The sequence below is a fragment of the Colossoma macropomum genome, unplaced genomic scaffold (assembly GCF_904425465.1).
Source record: "Colossoma macropomum unplaced genomic scaffold, Colossoma_macropomum, whole genome shotgun sequence".
Lineage (NCBI taxonomy): Eukaryota > Metazoa > Chordata > Actinopteri > Characiformes > Serrasalmidae > Colossoma > Colossoma macropomum.
The window spans coordinates 10,467,293-10,487,095 of NW_023494785.1; the positions used below are offsets into that span (position 1 = coordinate 10,467,293).

Here is a 19,803-nt window from a genome sequence, read left to right on the forward strand (position 1 = left end):
CAGATGAACATGAGCATTATTATTTTGGAAAATCTGAGCCCAGTATGTGACCTTATTGAGATCTCAGCTAAAACACTGGGCTCTTTTTCTCAGGAGAATCTGAACTCGTCTGGTAAAAACTACAGCAGTATTAAAGGGGTATCCCACAGATTCTACAAAACATCTACATAATTCAAAACATTCATTCAGAGTGGTTTGATGTGAAATGGTGCACAGAAGAGAAACTTGCTGACTCACATTTCTTCACAGTGGTGGTGATGGGAACCAGGGGTCGCTGCCTCTACAATGCAAATGTAGCCGTTTTATTTACTATCCAGAATGACCAGTGAATCTATGTGTCTTCTAATGTTGCTAGATAATATTGGTAAATCTGAAAAGTACTGTTTTACTTAATAATGCCCTTTGTCTTATTACTGTCCACCATGAATGGATTTTAAAAATTTTAGACCAAAAGCTTTTATCAAAATCATAAAATCATTGTAAAACACTATCCCAGTCATCAGACACTGTATATATAACTGGTTCATGTAATAACTTTCTGTGAGGGAACTTTTAGAGGCCTTAAACTCTTCAGACGTCTGGTTCCTATCACCACCACTGTGAACGATTCTGACTCTGCAAGTTTCTCTAGAATGGAGCACTTCACAGCCAACCACTCTGAATGACCTTTGTTTTCACTGTTACAATTTTATTGTGCAGACATTTTAAAAAATGACTGGAATTCCCCTTTTATATTTCTCTCGTATGGAGAGAGCACAAATGAAGGAGAGAGTAAGGTATGAGGAGAGAGAGAGAGGGCATTCTTTTCCAGAGTGTTTGGCACTGTGAGAGGACTTTTCCATCCTCATGTGCTGAGCACAAACACTACAACCATACATACACATACACACACACTGCCGTCCTGCTCTGTGCCTCAGCAGTATCACCCCTGCTCTACTGCACTGGAGGGTTTTTTCTTGCAAGGATGTGCAAGAACCTGTGTGTTTGTGTATGTGTGTGTTTCAGTGAGAGTGATGGGTGGGAACAGATGTAGTAACAGCAGCCCCCCCCCCTTTACCCTCACACTTTCTCCCAGCCAGGGAGCGAGAGGCTTTTATAAGAAGTGCCTCTCTCTCTCTCTCTTTCTCTCTCTCTCTCCCCCTCTCTCTCTCCCCTTCTATTTCTCACTCTCGCACAACCACACAGCTCTAAACTTGCCCCTCTGTTGTGCAATCCAATCTATCTCTGCCTGTCTCTCTCAGCTCGTTTACGCCACACACCCCAATCTTTCTTCTCCTCGCTTTTCTTCCCCCTGTCTCTTCATTCATTCCTTCTCCCTTCCTCCTTGCACAAGACACAAGTGAGTTTCTCTTCTGATTCATAAACATTTTCTTTCTTTTTTCCAACCCTCACCCTCATCACTTCTTTGCCCCTGCCCCCTCCCCTCAATCATCTGTTGCTGTTCATTTTGCAGGCCATAAAAGTGCTGGCCCAGCATCTGCTCACCCAATCAGAGCTTGAGGGCTTGAGGATGCTCATCCAAAGCAGGGAAAGTAATCCAAGGCAGAGCCGTGAAGTGATTGGTGGCTCGTTATCCACCCTTTGGGTGTTTTGGCTACCATCAAATATTTTCATAATGGATGTGGCTGAATGCAATTAAATCCTCACTTCCCAGAAGAGCAGAAGAACAGAACATCTTCTTACCCTTAATTTCAGAAGAAATGTTGGAGCAGGTGGACGTGTACTATATCTCTCAGCTCTCTTTAGTGGGACAGCAGCTACTAGTTGAAAGCAAAAGCCACGAGACATAAAGTGTGAAACGCTGAGTTGTAGAGAAACTTATCAACTCAGATTTTCTTTACAGTGGTGGTTTTATATGGTAAAAATGTGGTAAATTTTAAGAATTAAGTTTTCTTTGGGAACTGTTTTGCCTTACGATGCCATGCATTCACCTGCGTTTTGAGCGAAAACCTTGTTTGAGAACGTAATGTGCATCAAGCAGCATATTTATGGAAAAGCTTTGTCAGATGTCTGGTTCTTATCACCACCACTGTAAACAATTCTGACATGGTAAGTTTCTTTAAAGAGAGCATTTCACCACAAAACACTCTGATTGACATTGTTTACCTTTATCTTAATTGAATTATGCAGAACTTCTAAAAAAAAAAAAAATAAAACTTGTGCTTTAATTGTTGAAGTGCAGATAATCTGGATGTAGGTTTGACTGAAATCAGCTTTTGGACACTGACACAGTTCCTTCTCTCTTCTCCTCCTCCTCCTCCTTCTTTTCTTTCTCCCCATATCTTACCCATTCTCCTTTTCCTCCCCTTTCCTGAACAAACATGTTGGCGTTCCTCCTCCCCCTGAGGGCCCCTCTGCCTTACCCACCCTGCACATTTGATGTGTTAGCAGGTTACAGTTCATCAGTCTTGTCTTGATGATCTTCTGTGCTGAAAGTGAAGCTGGTTGCTAAGACAGCAGTGAGGTGTAGATGCAGTGTGAGTCTAGCGGGCTTCAGCTCTGGCCGCTCTGTGTCTGACTCTGGTCTGCGTCCAGCTGGCTGAAGCTCACGCATGAAGTTTCTCCAGTTGGTGTTGTTCATCCTCATGATGATCACGTCCGTCACATTGCAGTGATCCAGCCAGCACCACTGGCTTCCTCAGGGTGCTTTCATCACCTGCGATGGGTATAATGAAACCAGCTTGGATGGAAACTCGCTCGCCCGCTCTCTTTCTCTGTGTTGCACTCCTCTCTCTTCTAAGGAGGAAGTGGCCTGGACCGGAGAAGAGCTTCCTGTGGGGCTGTAAACGGGAAATAGCAATTAGCTGAGGGACAAGCCAGCTACTTCATGTCGTTCTCTTTCTTTCTCTCTCTTCCCTTCTCTTTTTCTCTTTTCATCTTTGCATATTTTCCTGCTTCCTCCTTTCCCTTCTTTCCTCTGTGCAGGGATTCCCCTCACTTCTTTCAGTCAGTCAGAACTAGTGCTTAGCTAACTTTCATCTGTCCCAGGCCTTTGTCTGGTCACTCCGACGCTACATACGGTTCAGACTGATGTGCAGTGTGGGTCCTCTGTCCACTGTGCCTCAGTGTTGCTTCCCCTGATTCACTACACGACTAATCTGAAAACTCGCCTGCTTGTTGGTAGGGATGTTCTGATATGGAAATTCTTGGCCGATGCCAATATCCGATATTTTTCATGTGCAAGTCTGCCGATATCGGTATTTAAATATTTTATAAAATGTAGAAATTGGGACTAGATCCACCCGGATTACCGTTACAGAAGAAGTTATTTGTAGAGGGTTACAAATGGTGCAAATGGTTACAAATAGAATGAATAAAGTGCAGATATTGTAGCACAGTAGCTCAGCATCTCCTAAACATTCTGCTTTTCCAGCGTACATTAAATTCATCTTCAAATATCATTTTGAACTGTCCCCTATGATTTTAATGTCATTGTGCAAGTTTTTGATCCAACAGCGATGATAAACTAGTACAGATGTCTCAAATCCAGACCTTGAATCCAGTTTCTAGTCCTGTATTTTGTCATCTCTGGTAGTTAGTTGAACTGTTGATGTGACTGATGGTCTCCAGAAACTGGATTCTAGGTCATCATTTGAAGACCCCTGAACAAGTAGTGTATATAACATTCAGTATCAACGGCTTGCAGTGGTGAATACTTTAAGGAGAGCTGATAATTCCTGGCAGAGATTTGACCTATGCTCATGTGCTTGTGCTAGCATCAGCCACACTTGTGTGGTCATGAGACAGACAGACAGACAGACACACGCATACACGCTCACTCTGTTGTGCTCTGTGGACAGGTGCTGGAGTCATAAAGCATGTGCAGGGCCAAAACCATGTCAGTGGGTATGATGTCTTGTCTTTTAGGCAGGGGTAGAGGACACTCTGCTCTGTATGCTGACCCTGCAGGCCCCTGTGGCCTTTACCTTACCCTGTCTGTGTGTGTGTGTATATATATATATATATATATGTGTATGTGTATGTGTGTATGTATGTATGTTTGTGTGTGTGTGTATGTGTGTAAAATCACCCTGACACCCTTTGGGCCCTTAATTATAAACAGACTGAGACCATTTTCATACTAGTTTTATAAAGCAGCAGATTTAAACTGCTACTATTTCCTTCATCCCCCCATTCTGAACATCACTCCTTCTTCTCTTGCAGTGATGGAGAGTTCAGTGGAGGAGAAAAAAACAGGGGAGATGCTCAGTTCCGCACTTGGCACCAAGGAGACCAAGCAGAAGGAGGAGACAGAGAAAGCCGTTCCCGCACAGACACGAGAGAAACACACTGGTAAGAGTGGCCACACTTAGCTGAGAAATACCCCCTACTGCCCCTTGGGGAAAGCCTATGGACATGCAGTGACAGTTTGAACAGTATTACTGTGTTTGATGGATAAATTGGATTAGTGCACTGTGGCCCGTCTGTCTGAAGGCAGTGGAATGCTATTGACTATAATTGATTACAATAATATTCCATAAATTTGTCGATCTTTTTTGACAAAAACATTCACAGGCTAAAATTCATAATAATGATAATAATAATTAAAAATAGAGATGAAGTAGGAGATTTAATCATAGCATTAATTTCATAAGTTGTAATTAAATTGTCATTGGGAGGTCAGAGATTTATACCCCGCATTGTTTATTTTCCTCAGAGAGTCCGAGAGAATCTGAGGATAGCATGGCGGAGCGGTCGGACGCACAGATCAGAGAGGACAGGGGGATAGATGGAACAGACGGAGTGGACCTGTCCTCCATTAACTCAATGATGGACACTGTGATGAAAGCAGCTCAGCTAAACGGGGGAGTGGAGGCGGCCTCCACCACTTCCACCAAGACCACCATCAAGAGCCCCAGCGCCAGCCGCAATGCCAGGAAGAACCAGGTATGTGTTAATAAACACACACACACACACACACACACACACATTATTACCATCTGCCTTTTTCATTGAGTAAATGTTCATCAACCAATAAATGGTCCTCAGTGACTTTGAATAAACTTATTACATCATTAACAAAATGAAGTTTGAAATCACTGTTCAAACATGGACATGACGGCCTCAGCTTACAGTCCTTTTCAACCGTGTTCTGAGAGGCCCGTACTCAAAGTGACCACATTTACTGAGGGAGCCCATACACTGACACACACAAAGCTTTGTACACTCACTCTCACAGATGCTCTCATTTGTCCATTTAAAATAAGCACTGGTGTACACCGCAGCCTGCCAGCAAGTTTCCAGCTGCCGCTGCACATAGCTGCATGTCCAATGTACTCAACAGATGCTCTCTGGCACACCACTGCCAGTCACATTCAGACATGTTCAGCAGCAAAGCAGTGCAGTTTGTTAGACTTTGAGGGAGTCGAATATTAAAACTTCTGTCATCAGAGATGATGTATGTCACTCAAAATAGGAGAAATAGGCTGCCATATTCAGACACACAAATACATTCTTGTCACCTTTCTATCAAAGTGTTGTCATTTTTAGAGAAGCATTGGAACAGGAAGGTCCAATCAAAGCAAACTGTCAGATTTGTAAAACATTGTTTTAAAGAGGTTGAGAATAGTGCTGTACATCATACTGGTACATCATCTATACCGTCATATTGATATGGGTGAGTGTTTTAGTTTTAGCACCATTGATGGACAACAGAAATGTATGTTAGTTCCTGAATAATTTAGTCTGCTTTTCAACAACAGTTCAAAATACACACTACTTATTACATTTCTATCTGATTAACCTTTTACAATACTGTCAAATTTTAAGAGAAGCAGAACAGAACGAATTAGTCCAGTCAAAACAATGTCAGGTTTGTAAGCAATTCTGAATACAAATTTAAGCATCATCTAATACTGTGATATATTTGGGTGATGTTGTGATACTGAATTTTATCAATACTACCCAGCAGTAGCAGAGAGTCATGTGTGTGGGTGCGCAGCACATGTGCCCTTTCCAGATTGAAAAGTCATCAGCCAGCCATACCTTACAGAGGAGACGACAGGATGGTAATAGTGCTGTTGTTTTTGTGCTGGTGCCTTGTGTGTACTGAATGTGTGACAGAGCTGGAGAGATATATGAGATGTCCGTAAGAATAGCAGCTTGGCAAAAGTCATACTTTTGATATGTGGCATTTGAGCGCAGCTAAACCAAAGGCCATATTTTATTAGGTCAGCTGGAGTGATGCAGTGGTTTGGTGTTGGATTGGTGGCAGGTGTGTGTATGTGTCTGTGTTGCCGTCAGTTTTCTGTGTGTGTATCAGCTGTAAGAGAGGACGGGATGGCGCAGGTGATGGAGCGTGTGTCCGTGCAGGCAGAGCGCGCTCCTGTGTTGAAAGAGAATGACACATGGTCCTCTGGCCCTCAATCCCCCTTTTGTCCGGGCAGCTAGCCGTCACATGGTTCCGATTAAAGCGTGCACTTCAGGCCTGTAGCTGCCCCGTGTAGGGTAGTAACAGGTGTCAGTTCTGACCCCTCAACACCCGCTTGGCCTGCCTCTACCCCCAAACTGACTACAAAGTCATCTTTTCTCCATGGCTGTGTTGCAGTTCTCAACTCCACCCTTTCATTTTTAACACATTTTCATTTTTAATCTGCTTTTCATGAAACAGAATCCGAATTTTGACTTAACTGCATTTTAAGTGCATTAAGTGCATTTTTTTAATGAGGTACATTTTAAAGAAGTCAATAGATCAGATTTACAATTACATACATATGTATATACACTACTGGACAAAAGTCAGAGAACAGTTTTCATGTATTCAATTATTAGTTCAGATAGAATTCATTGTTAATTTTTCCGCATCAGGAAAAAGCAGAAAATGTGTATTTAACAGAAAATTACGCAAAGCTTTAACAACTAAATATAATATTTAAATTTTCAGTGTTTAGTGTTCACTCTTTGCCCTTATTACAGCTTCCATTCTTTTCAGGAGACTTGCTTTCAGTTTTTCAAAGATATCAGCAGGAATATTTTTTCCACACCTCCAAAGTTCAGTCTTAGAAGTAGGTCGCATTTTGCTGCTTCTCATAACCCAAGTAACCCTATACACATACAGTGAAGTTGAGGTTTGGAATCTGGGCTGGTCAGTCCATTGTTCTGAGAACACCAGCAGCTTCTTTGTTTGATTTGTAAATGTTCATTTTCTTTTCTCAGTGAGGGCTTCTTGACAGCGATACATCCTTTCAGACTCGGTGTTGAGTTGACTTCTCACAGTGGAAGGATTTTTTTTTTATTACGCAAGTGGATTATTTTATATTTAATGTCCTAAGAACAATTTTTTTTCTGAAAGTTAATAACTTGTATTTAATAGCCATTTAGATTTGGAAAGCAAATAAATGAATGAAATAAAAGTCTCTGACTTTTGCACGGTGCTGCATGGAGATATGGAAACTTAGATTTCTATTTTATAGAGGAGAAGAACGTTTCCTGCAGCATATTTACGCTTTATCGTTGCTCGCGTGGGCGTCTATTGTAAGCTACAGTTTTATTTATTTATTCCTTCACCAGTTGTGTGTTGTAAAGATGATAATAGCTGCTATTCTTTCTGCTGAAGAAGTCCTACTTTCTCAGGCTTCTCTCTCTCTTTTGAGGAAACGGAAGCAGCTTATGGTGAGTTATGTAATTGGGTGGATTAACCCCACATAAGGCATAGAACTGCACTGATTAATGCAGCAGATGGACACTGCCGCAGTGGTAAATTAGCCCTGTAATGCTAATACAGGTGCACACTGACTGTTGACCTGTCTTAAGGCTCTAACAGTTCCCAGTTTACTTCCTGTGATGAGAGTCAAAGAAACAGAAGAGGAAAAAAGTCCTAATATCTGTTGTAGGGAACAAAACTAGAGTTTCCTAAACTAATCTTAGTGAATCTGAGGACTGGATTATGCTAAATCATCCTGGAATGGTCTCTGATATGTACAGGTCACCATGACTCATTGCAACTAGGTATTGCTGCAATGACGGATCACATAACAGATCGTCCTCAGCAGCAGCAGCACTGATGTCTAGGTGTATATTTTTGTTTTGTTTACCTCCCATGTAACACAGATTAAGTCTGACTTGATGATCCTTTATGTTTCTTCTAATCCTGAATTTATCCAGCCTAGCAGAAAACTTCCAGCTGGAGAAGAGGAAGTTTTCTTCCTGGAGATGTGTGTTTTTTTTTTTTTTTTATGCTTACGCTTCAGTGTGTTTCATAGATGTTTACTTTCCAAAACTATAAACTGAAGACCCAAACTATACAAATCAAACTTTGTTTCCAATTCATGTTATTTCCCCTCAGGAATTCTGTTGTTGTACAAATGGTACACACAAACATGAGGAACAGAGCCGTACTAAACACTGGTTATATAAATGTATTACATCGTCTGAAGCTGTATTTAGCAGATGTATCGCTATTTTGGCTCCAGCTTAGATGCATCACACCTTATACCTCCCATTTTCCTAGAGAATCATTAACCTGTCACTTATCCTAAGTTCAAACAGTGCACCTTGAAGCAGGCTGCATTTTGTGAGTCATAAAGTTAGATTCAGTAACTACTCAACATTGTGCCAACACAACTTACACCCATCTGGGTCAGTGACACGTAAGAGTTACAGTTCTGCTTCACGCTAGTCAGAACAGGGGCGTATTGCTTGTATAGCCATTTTTCAGACTTGTGAGACATGACAATGAATCTGAATAGCAGTGCTTATATCACAACATTATTATAGTAGCAGTGTCAAAAGAGAAAAATGACAAACTTGACTTCTAAGTCGTAGCATTTTGGTTGGCTAAGATTGTCAGTGGACTAATTTCATTTATTCCTTCATTATTTTATTTTCAGAAGAGAATTAAAGTAAAATATGTAGATCAGGTTCCCAGCCCTAGCCCTGGAGACCCCCCTGGTCTACACCTTATAAAGTGCTTTCCCTGCTTTAACACCCCCACCTCAACTCAGTAAGGGGTTGTTAAGGATTTGACTGGCTGGATCAGGTGTTTTGGGAGCAGGGGGTCTCCAGGACCAGAGTTGGAAAACATTGCTGTAGATATTTATACAAATGGACATTTGGACCATGTATCTAGCTGAATGGATGGATAGAAGGATGGATGAGCATAAGAATTGTACTAATTTAACAGAAAGTACTGTGTGTGTGTGTGTGCGTGTGTGTGTGTGTGTTTGTGTGTGTGTGTGTGTGTGTGTGGGGCACTGCTGATTGTTTTTATATGATATTCATTATCAAGTACTTAAAGTTTTCATACAATGTATCTATCTTTTTTTATCACCGCTTGTGTGGATGTTTTTTGCATCTGTTCTAAATTTTTTGTTTATATAATAAGAAATGCAAACTAATTGATCACCCCCACACACGTTGAGTAGTGCACATGATGCTGTGTGTGTGACGGAATGACGTGCAGTCTGGATGTGGCCTTGTGGGCCTGCAGTGTGAGCTGTGCAGAGCTACACACAAAGCTCAGAGTTAATGATCTGCTCTACTGTCAACACCAGTGGGAGGGAGCACATGGTGTTGGGTTACACTGATCTGCCACTCAAGGTGAAAGAGGAATGGACACACACAAACTCACACACTGGCTACTTACCTTCAGGATGCTCCTCATTCACGTTCACCATGAACAAATGAAAACTGCTCTCCAATAATTGTTTGAAACAGAAGAACAAATGTGTAATATAATCTAACATAACTAATATAATGCCAGGGTATACAGGATACAGGCAGACTTGCTGTTCAATCTAAGCCCACATTGATGAATAAAATATCTGGATTCATTTTGCAGACTTAAGACTGTGTCACACAGTAGAAACCAAGCCACCGAGTGACAATTCAAAGAGACAGAAGTGGTTAAGTTGCTAAACGTACTAGAGAGCAGAATATAGTTGAATGGATGAGAGGCCAAATCATACTCTCTTATTTATCAAGCTAAGTATTTTTTTAACCCAGTATCTTTCACATACAGTGAGTACTGACAAACCATTCAAGGTCAGAAGACAAGGCCTCAGTCCATGCCACCAGATGGGACTTTACCCACACGCGCCAAACTTTTGAACATTTTTGAACCAAACGGCACAAACAGCAGTAATGGGAGCATGAACAGCATAAATTACTGTAGCAGTAAACCTTCATTATTTATAATTTTTGGCTCCATCTTGTCAATCCGGTTTATACTAATATGGTTTTTATTTTTAATTCAAGATGCTGTTTTTACTGCACGATCATCCTCCTGTCTGAAATATTAAGTGATGGTTGGATGAGAATGGAACAACTCAGAGAATTCATTTTTTGATTCAATATGATACATTGGTGTCTCGATTCAGTGCATATTTTTGGATACAGCAAAAATAAGGAGTGGCTGAAAATGTATGCATTCAGCATTACGAAACTACAATATTTTAAACAAAAGTTGTGCTTCATATTGTCCCAATCAACACTCTAGCCACGACATGCTAGTTACAGATGCAACAGTGCGATATGCTGCAATACAATTTGATATAATACAATATGTTGTGATGTTACTTCACTAATGGCTCGATATTATAAGTGTAAAATATATTAGCATTTCATTTGTTACCTTTTTTTGGTATTAATCATTTGTATTTGCTTAATCGTGTACGTGTCCACTCTCCTTGTACTCCTTGTGTCAAAGGTCTCCATTGAGAATGTAGCGTTATGAGAATTGTGGGCAGATACTGATATCAGATATTTTTCGTGTGTGTGTGTGTGTGTGTGTGTGTGTGTGTGTGGGGGTTTATAAACATTTATAGAATGTAGAAATTGGGACTACATGTATCTGGATTAGCATTAGAGAGGAATATAACCATGATATTTAGGGGTTTATAAGCACAGTAAACTGAACAAAAGGCAGATATTTTTACATAACTGCTACAATAAATACGTCATCAGATTTCAGTTTGAAATATTAAATCTAAACATCTGTTTGGTACTTTTCAGCAATTATTTGCCAATATTAATGATTCTGACATTATTGTAATCTCTCTGTTTCAAATAAGAGACCACAAAGCAGGTTACACCGAAAAGGGACCAGGTATTTGGTTTATGTCATGTATGTTGTGTAATAAGATGTGTGGGATATTGTTTTTCACTTGTTGTTGTTGTTGTTGTGTGTGTTTGTTTTGTAGGAAGCCAAAGATAACAGCTCTTCTCTCATCTGTCCACTGTGTGACAAGAACTGTCAAACCCAGCACCAGCTTACGATGCATATTCGTCAGGTAACATGCGCACGCACACACATACACACACACACACGCACACACACACACATATGTATTGGTGCTTTAAGCAACACTTGAGATGCCATTAAATCTGTGGTTGTAATAAAAAATGTCTTTCTTTCTTTTTGTTACTCTTGTTCACTCCCTGCAGCATAACTCTGATACTGGAGCGACAGATCACTCCTGCAGTATCTGTGGAAAGTGCCTGAGCTCAGCCAGCTCTCTGGACCGTCACATGCTGGTGCATAGCGGCGAGAGGCCCTACAAATGCAGTGTATGTGCCCAGACCTTCACCACCAACGGCAACATGCACAGGTCAGCACTGGCTCTTCCTGGACATCTTGTGCCAAGATGGTAGTAGGATCTCTGTTAGGGAATTTTAAGTTAAATAAATACTCAGTAGGAAAAACAAATATATAAAAGGAATGTGCAGCAATATAAACAGAAGCTGTATATAAAGGTAAATAATATGATAATATTTAGCATCATAACAAATCATGTGACATTATGTCACAGTATGCTTTTCTCGTCCATACTTAAAGAACGCAGATTAGCTATTAAAGAGAGCATAATTAGGCCTGTGTAACTAGATTTAGTGCAGCAAAAAGTTCTTTGTACTCATAGTTTTGATAGCCTTTTTCTAAATTTGGCACTACAGGGGCTTTTTGTCTGTCCCAACTTATTTCCCACCTGTAGCTATAAACAAAGCACATGTAAAGTGTAGAGAAGATGATTGATAAATAAATAAATAAATAAATAGGCTTTAAAATTGTATGCAAAAGTGTAAGCAGTCCCTCTTAAACTGTTTTGTTGACTTCCTGAGCAAAAACAGGTCAACACATCCTCTGCATGGACAAACACAAATATGGAATTTCTGCAAGTTGGAGTGCAAAATTTCTATTTATTTGCTGAGTTCAATATATTGGAAAAAAAATAAAATGTAAAATATATCTACATATGTGCCATAACTTTTGAACAGGCCACATTTTGTTTTATTTTTTCCTATATGTTAAATTCAGCAAATAAAGAGTAGTCATGTATTAAAATGTGCAGACGTGTGTTCTCTGTAGAGGATGTATTAACTTACCTTCACTAAAAAAAAAAACATCAACAAACTATGTAATTTGACCAGGGGTGCCCTAACTTTTGCCCAAACATTCGCCCAATCATACAACTGTATAAATGGAACAAATACCAAATTTTTTCAGCTTACTATCTGCTGCTGCAACTGTATCATACAGTCATTTATCACAGGCAATCATTTTGATGTGTTTCGCTGTATTACGCAAGAGAAAAGAAAGTTCTCAATCACTCCTTTAAAATCAGGGCTGTAGGTCTGTCTATCTCAGAGGCCTTTCTAAGTCTAGGTGTCACTGAAGCATCCGTTTTTTTGTTTTTTTTTTTGGTTCTTCTTTTTGAGAGGCACAGCTCCTCAGCATTTCCATAAAAATAGCATTCCTATATTGATGGGAGCCACTGAGACAATTATGTGTTTTGGTGGCTGGGGACAGAGCCAAAAGCACACAAGTCTGAACACTGTATATGAATATTTGTGCAGGTGACTCATTTGTGGTGGTTAAGTAGGAGTTTGTTTGTGTGTGTTTGACAAAGAGAGAGCGAGATGTGAGTGCAGCAGCAGCTTCCAGACACCTGTGGCTCTCAGCTTCATGCTTAACTACCCAACAATAAGCTCCAATCCCAAGATTAGCAAAGACCATATATCCTGGTGCATTGAGAGTTTGTATGTATGTAAGAGGGATAGAGACGTGTTCCACTCTGAGACGAGTTAAATTCTCAGCGAGGTTCTCAGTGGCTCGTTTTTGTCAGGTTCAGATGCATTCGGTGGACATTGTGAAGAGACTGTAATCTCTAGTTCTTATGCTTCCTAATCCCACTACTGCAGAGCAGCACTGCTGCATGATTCTTCTAGCACATTTAATTGAGCTCAAGGCTTTAATTAGATGATGATGGAGCAGAGAAAAGTCACCTCCAGGATCGGGGAAACAAGCAGTGGACTGGGAATAACATTCAAAATGTTTAGCACTGTGGTAGATCGGTGTGTTTCTGTTTCTGTCTGCAGGCCACAAGAATGTAGTCTGGGCTGTCTACCATTAGATAGTTGCCACACATGCACACAGGACCAGAGCAGGACTGTAATGAGGAATTATATTACAAATCAGCCAATCTGCTGATTGTTCTGACCATTTGACAAGTAATTTGGGCTTTAAAAAAGGCCAAACAATAAAAATGGACTCAAATGAAACCATACATTGCCTTTCAAAGATACACTGGGACACCTTTGAAAAAAGTAGTATTTATTGTTATTGTGACAAATTACAACGCATAAATGTGCTTTTCTGCGCATACTATAGATATCAGTATCAACACAGTACATATTATAGATATCAATACATCAGTCAGTACTGAAACAACACTGACCAACCGCATGTGTAAATACAAAGAGAGCATAATTAGTGCTGTTGGAGTGGATTTAGTAATGTGACGCAGTTTGTGAAACGTTGAAGTATTGTATTCATAGTGGTTGAAACTACCTTTTTAAATGTGCCATTTTAATTTATGTAATCGAGTAACAGAACTTTAGTGGAGTAGTCGTGACTGCCCTAGACCCAAAATGTGACAGACTAAAAAGCCAGGTCTGTTTGCGCCAGAACAAATCAATAGCATTTTTATAATATTTCAAGAATCCCTTGAGGTAGGTCTTGTGTTGGTTCATCAGTTATATAGCCCAGACCTCGCCCTGATGCTGCTCTGCCTGCCTGAATGGGGGGGTTACAGATTCGACAAGTGTGCCACTGAGATAAATAGATGGGCGTTGGTGTGTATGTGGAGGTGCTCGTAACTGTGCACAGGATAGACAGTTTGTTGTGAAAGGAGGGAAGCCAGCAGGAAATGGGGGACGACTCTGAAGCCCTTCCCCCGTCTCTTTACTTTGTGGTATCTTCTACCAGCAGGTCGTGGTGGCAGAGGGGTAAATGTGAACATCCTCTCAGAGTTACAGGGCCTGAAGGTGTGAGGCATGAGTGGGGGGTCTAGAGGAACTGAGAAATGACTAATCTAGACCGTTATCTCCCCAGAAAAGACAAAAACAAATTCTAATCATACACAGAAAACAAGCGGTTAAACAAAAAATCTTGATCATAGACTTCGGCCTGTTTTCCTTAGCATACTGTTATGTTTATCGAGCAAGATAGCAAAGCATGGAAGCTGACATTAATGATCGGCCTGCATTACTTTGGTCAAAATTATTTAATGTAATTTAATTTAATTTACTTTCTTTTTTTTGGGTGGGGGGCATGTGAAAGTGCACAGCCTCACCTGGATTATCTGAGATTGGTCAGGATGCTCATAGCACACAGTAAAAAAGTACTATAAGCAATACCAGATGGTCCAAGTTTTTTGGCAACACCAAAAAGTTACTAAACAATAAATAATATACTGTCATTAACTATTTATAGTTATTTCTTGACAAGTTATCTGCCTATCTTTGATCATTACATTTCAAATACGAGTTATTCTGGATGTTAATTTGAATATAACCTTATTCTCAGTGTTATACAGCTTTCTCAGTGATTAAGGAATCATCTACAGCTCTGGTCATCATTCTGGACACACGTCTTAAGCTTAATACTAATCAGCTGAAATCTGTTGTAGAGTAGTAGCATCATAAAGACCTCATGATCCCAAACTGACTTCTGTTTCTGTCAGTGTTAACAGCCTATTTGAGCCTATTTGCACTAAAATCTTCCAAGTAGACAGCAAAGCACTTTGTTCTGGCTGATGCCATCAAGCCACGTGTGAATGTCACCTAAATGAAGAGTGCTGAAATATAAAGAAATGAGAGTGAGCAGTGAGCTTTTCAGTGTGAGGTTGTTGAGGTTGTTTAGTGTGAGCTCTTGCAGGTTAGCACATTTTGTATGGTGATGACTGATGAGTGGAGAATCTGGTCTGTCTACCTCTAAAACTCCTGCCCTCCTCTTTGTCTCTCTTCACAGTCTCCTCTTTCCTTTGCTCTGTGTTTGTCAGTGTTTCCAGGTGTAAGAATGTACCCTTTAATTTACGTTTTATGATCTACAGTTTCATTTAGGATGTAAACAACTTCATAAGCTATTGAAGCGTTTTTTGGAAAAAGAAATGTCCACACCTCATTGATAGAACTGTACAGGAGTTGACATCGTCAGGCTGTTGTTGGAGACCCTGATGCATGAGGAAGTTGTCTGTTGTTGGCAAGGAGGCAGCCATTTTGTGCCAAAGCATCACATGGAATGGGGGTAGGGAGGAGGGAGTCGCCATTGCCATGGAGCGAGAGAGATCACAACTCAGCACAGAGGAGAGCGCAGGGTCGCGAGCTGATTGGCTGCTTTTATTTGCTTTAACTCCTCCAGCACTGGTTGCACTGCTATACAGCCACAGGGCTCGAGGAGTGCCCTTGGTGTGACATAGCATTAAGAACTTTCAGACACTACAGCGCCCCCTGTCTTCGCACTGTGCTGCTGTGGTGGAATGCCATGGATTAGATGGAATGGACCTGTTAAAGCATCAACAAGTTTTATGGTCCTTTACAGATTAGCCAGCTGGCTCTCAAAATGTCTAAATAAACAGCCCGGATCCAAGGACAGGAAGGCGTTTGCAGCTGATAAAAATGGATTTATCTGAGTTTTTAATCTTAGGGAGTTCATCTCGGAGGGGAAGAAAGAAAGCACTTGTTAGTAAAGTCATTCAAATGGCAGCTTTATTAAGGTCATTCTTCTCTGAGACTAGCATATAAGTTAAGCAGTTAAGTACATTGTTATGTAGGTTGAACTCCTCATATGCTTGTATGAGCTCTTAGATGATCTCCATCCAATCATAGTTTGCTGACTTGTCAATGGAGGTGTGCTGCGATTGGTCAGGCCTGAGGTCAGAGTCCAGAGCAGCGGAATAGTCAGGTCCCCACATGGAAGGCCAGTTCACTGCCTGCTATTAATAAACTGACTGAAAGCCGAAACCCAGAGGACCAGAGCTGGCTGACCCCCCACCCCCCCACACACACATGAGTGTGCCTAATTTACAAACATGCAGTTACAAAGTGGCTGGACTGAAAGTCGAAGTGATGCACTAAAGTCAGAAAAGCAGCAGCTGATGCTTTCTGTGTCGTGAAAATAGTCTTATCAGTGTAGACCTGTTGCATAACAGTTCCATAAGCTTTGATCCTTTGCCCAAGTTGGCTTAGTTTAAATCTTTTCACCTCTCATTGGAGTGGAGCGTGGGAGATCTGTGTCGTTAGCGAGAAAAGAGAGAGATGTGGCTGTGGTATTGGGCAGGAACTGCCTCTACGCTGCTTTTCATTCACAACATCATTACTTTTAATCTTAGGATGCACATTTCCTGAACTCTGTTACTCTTTCATGTTTCCTGGCTACTAAGATGCAGAGGACTCTGGCCCTCTTCATGCAACGCTGCTCGTCCCTTTTGCAATGTTTTCCTTGAGGCCAGTCCCCTAGCCTCAGACTCCGATCCATGTAAGGGCATACACAGGCACTAGGATAATTGCAGGGTTTTTTAGCCCATTAGTGCTTTTCCTCTTCTTGCAATTTCCATCACTAAGCACACCAAAGGGATGCAGAGATACTTTTTGCAGTAACAGTCAGAGATAATCCATCCATCAATTATCCTGGCATTCCAAGCTTTTCCTAAACTAACAAACCACCCAGTGGTTCAGGTAGTTTATTTACAAATGATTAACTCTTGCTTTGAATGGGAGTTAGATTGCTCAGTGGTTGTGAATTCAATCCGTCTGAGTTAAAGGAATATTTAGGCAAAAAAAACAAATGTACACATGTACCCCAGATATAGTTGATCAGCTACGACTAGTTTGGTGTCCAAATTTTGCTTCTTTAATTTAGCGCTGGAGCTATAACGGCAACCTTGCTAACAAGCATGAGAAGTCAATAGAGACCCGAATATTTTCTGTAAATACATCCCCAAGAACGTCTCTCAACCCACAAGGTCTTTATTAAGGTCTAACAGACAGGCATTGTGGTTTAAGACACATTATGACTTACTGTGAACTATAAAAATGAACAAAACTTCACCATGTAACTGAATTCTGGCCTGTTGGGAATTCAACAACCCATGTCAAGAAGGTATGTGGATGCTACATTTCATTTGGGATTTCTGTTGCTTCTATTTAAAAACATATCTTCAGTTTGAAAATTGACAGTTATTTATAAATAGGAGCCACAGAAACTGTGAACATAACCTGTAGCATCCAGGTACCTGCGTGACCTGCATAGATGCGAAGGGGAGTCAGAATTCAGCACAACACCTGGTTGTCTCAGCATTCAGCTACATAGTTAAGTTTTATTCATTTTTCTATTTTAGGTCGTACTTTTATTTTTAATCTTTTTAATATTTTTAGTCATACTGTGTACTGAACCACACCTAAAAGTCTGTGCAACCTTAATGAAGAGCTGGATGTGGTTTTAGGGACGTATTTGTACAAAAGATTTGGGTGACTATTGACTTTTAGTGTTTGTTTGCAACATTAGCCTTGTAACTGCAGTGCTAAACTAAAAGCAAAAGTTGGACACAAAACATGTATCGTTTGGCCGATTGATTACGTGTGGGTAAGTGGAACATTCTGTAAATTTGATTTTTTTTTTTTTTTGTTGATGCATTTTTCCAAGGTAAAATGTCAAGTACAGTGCAATGTTCTTGTTCAGCAAAACTAATGATTGTTGTTATTTTAGGTTCCCTAAAAAATGAGGCATGTTAATAGCGTCAGTAATTACACTTTAAAGTGGTTGTTCTGCACTTACATTGATAAAAGTTCTGCCATCTGTGTTTATTCACAGGCACATGAAGATCCATGATAAAGACACAGCAATCTCCATTCCCACCAGCCCTCCATCACCGATCAAACGGAGACGCTCTTCTGCCGTGAAGAGGAAACCCAGCCATGATGACGATGGAGAGCGAACCGAAGAGCCCGCCAGCAAAAGGGTCAGACTTCTGTCACATGACGTTATTTTTGCTATGATGAAATTAGCCTGTATTTATCAGCATCTTGGAGTAGATGAACTGACTAGCAATCAGTATCAGTTAAAAAGCAAAACAAGTCCTGTATTTTTTTTTGGGGGGGGTATAAATATTAGTCATTACTGGTGTGAGTACTCAGCGTTCAGAGGATACTGGAGTTTGGCAGAATGTGTTTGGAGAAGTTTTGTGGTTGCAGTGGTGCTTAAAGGCAACATTATGGCAGCCATGCATTGTGACACTTGTTTATTATGGTTACTGTTTCATTCAGCCAAAAAAAGGACATTCCTCCCATTCTAATACCCACAAACTTCACTGTTTGTACCCAAGGAAAGTGTTTTTGCAGTCAGTTATGTATGGCTGATGGGTTGTTTGTGTTGCAGGTTGTGGAAGACAGTGGAGTGGATGAGCAGGCACCGAGTAAAGGGCAAGAGGAGCTACTGCCATGCCCCATTTGCTTCAAGACCTTCAACACCAAAAATGACCTAGAGGCCCATATGGACACCCATCCTGACACTACACTCAGGTTTGTACAACGCCTGCAAACACAAAGGCATATACACACAGGCAGTTTAGGCCTATTACTAATAAACTGAGAGCCCATTTGAAACACACTGAATGACAAAAGGTTTGTATGTATCTATGATCAACAACAAAAATCCTTCGCCAGATTTTCCATGTTGCTAGGTAGGCCTGTCGGACATTGTGGATGTCCATTATGCTAGGGCAGTTGTCTCTTTGTTTGATGTGAGAGCTGTGTTGCCAGGGGACACGAGAGGCTGGGGCTTTGGGCTGGACCGCTGCTGTTGCTGGGAGATTATGGTGGCATTCTTTGTGCTGAAACAGTCATAATTTAACACATCCGAGCAGAGAGTGGCCGCGTCCTCTGGCATACCAATTGGGCTTTTGTTTCAAGGGCTTGTATGTATCATGGTGTGCTATAGGTGCAAAGTGTAAAGTTTTACAGTTGGAACATTTAGTACATTTTTTCCAGTATGTTACACTGAAGTAAACTCAAGTAAATAGAAATTTTGCACTAAAATTTGCAGGTCCATGTAGAGGATGTGTTAAGTTATTTACTCTTAGTTCAACAAAACATGTTATTTAATTGGAGGTGTTTAATACAACCACTGTCCAAAAAAAAGTGCATCTCCATTTTTTTTTTTTTTTTCAATTTTTTTATATTTTGATGTCATGTGAGCTGTTGTAAAGCTGTACTTTTTACATCGTGTAAAAACTTCATGATGAATGGACCAATAGAAGTGCTCTAAAATTACTTGGAATAAAATTTCTTTACATTAACTTACATTAAAAGTTCTCCCATAAAGTTAACATTTTGGAGAAGCATGTTTGTTTTGGAGAGTGACGATATACTTTTTCCCAAGGACTTGTAGTGTCCTTAGTGGCTGTATGAAGTACACACCTTTTGAAAAGGAACTGTTGAAGCTAAGCAGCATGTGCAATAGTTTAAACTCCAGAGTCTCTGTGGGTCACTTTGTGAAGTTACCCATGAAACGTTTGGATGGCAGACGGTCAT

At 40.6% G+C, this 19,803-nt stretch overlaps 1 protein-coding gene across 1 annotated transcript in view; it reads left to right on the top strand.

The window, feature by feature from the left end:
- rreb1a (ras responsive element binding protein 1a) overlaps positions 1-19,803 on the top strand; it is a 62,900-nt gene that overhangs the window by 35,917 nt on the left and 7,180 nt on the right. Inside the window, exons 2-7 of the mRNA XM_036582637.1 lie at positions 4,165-4,293; positions 4,658-4,887; positions 11,139-11,228; positions 11,383-11,546; positions 18,086-18,233; positions 18,650-18,792. Coding sequence (XP_036438530.1) covers positions 4,165-4,293; positions 4,658-4,887; positions 11,139-11,228; positions 11,383-11,546; positions 18,086-18,233; positions 18,650-18,792 — 904 coding nt within the window. The remainder of the gene's footprint in view (positions 1-4,164; positions 4,294-4,657; positions 4,888-11,138; positions 11,229-11,382; positions 11,547-18,085; positions 18,234-18,649; positions 18,793-19,803) is intronic.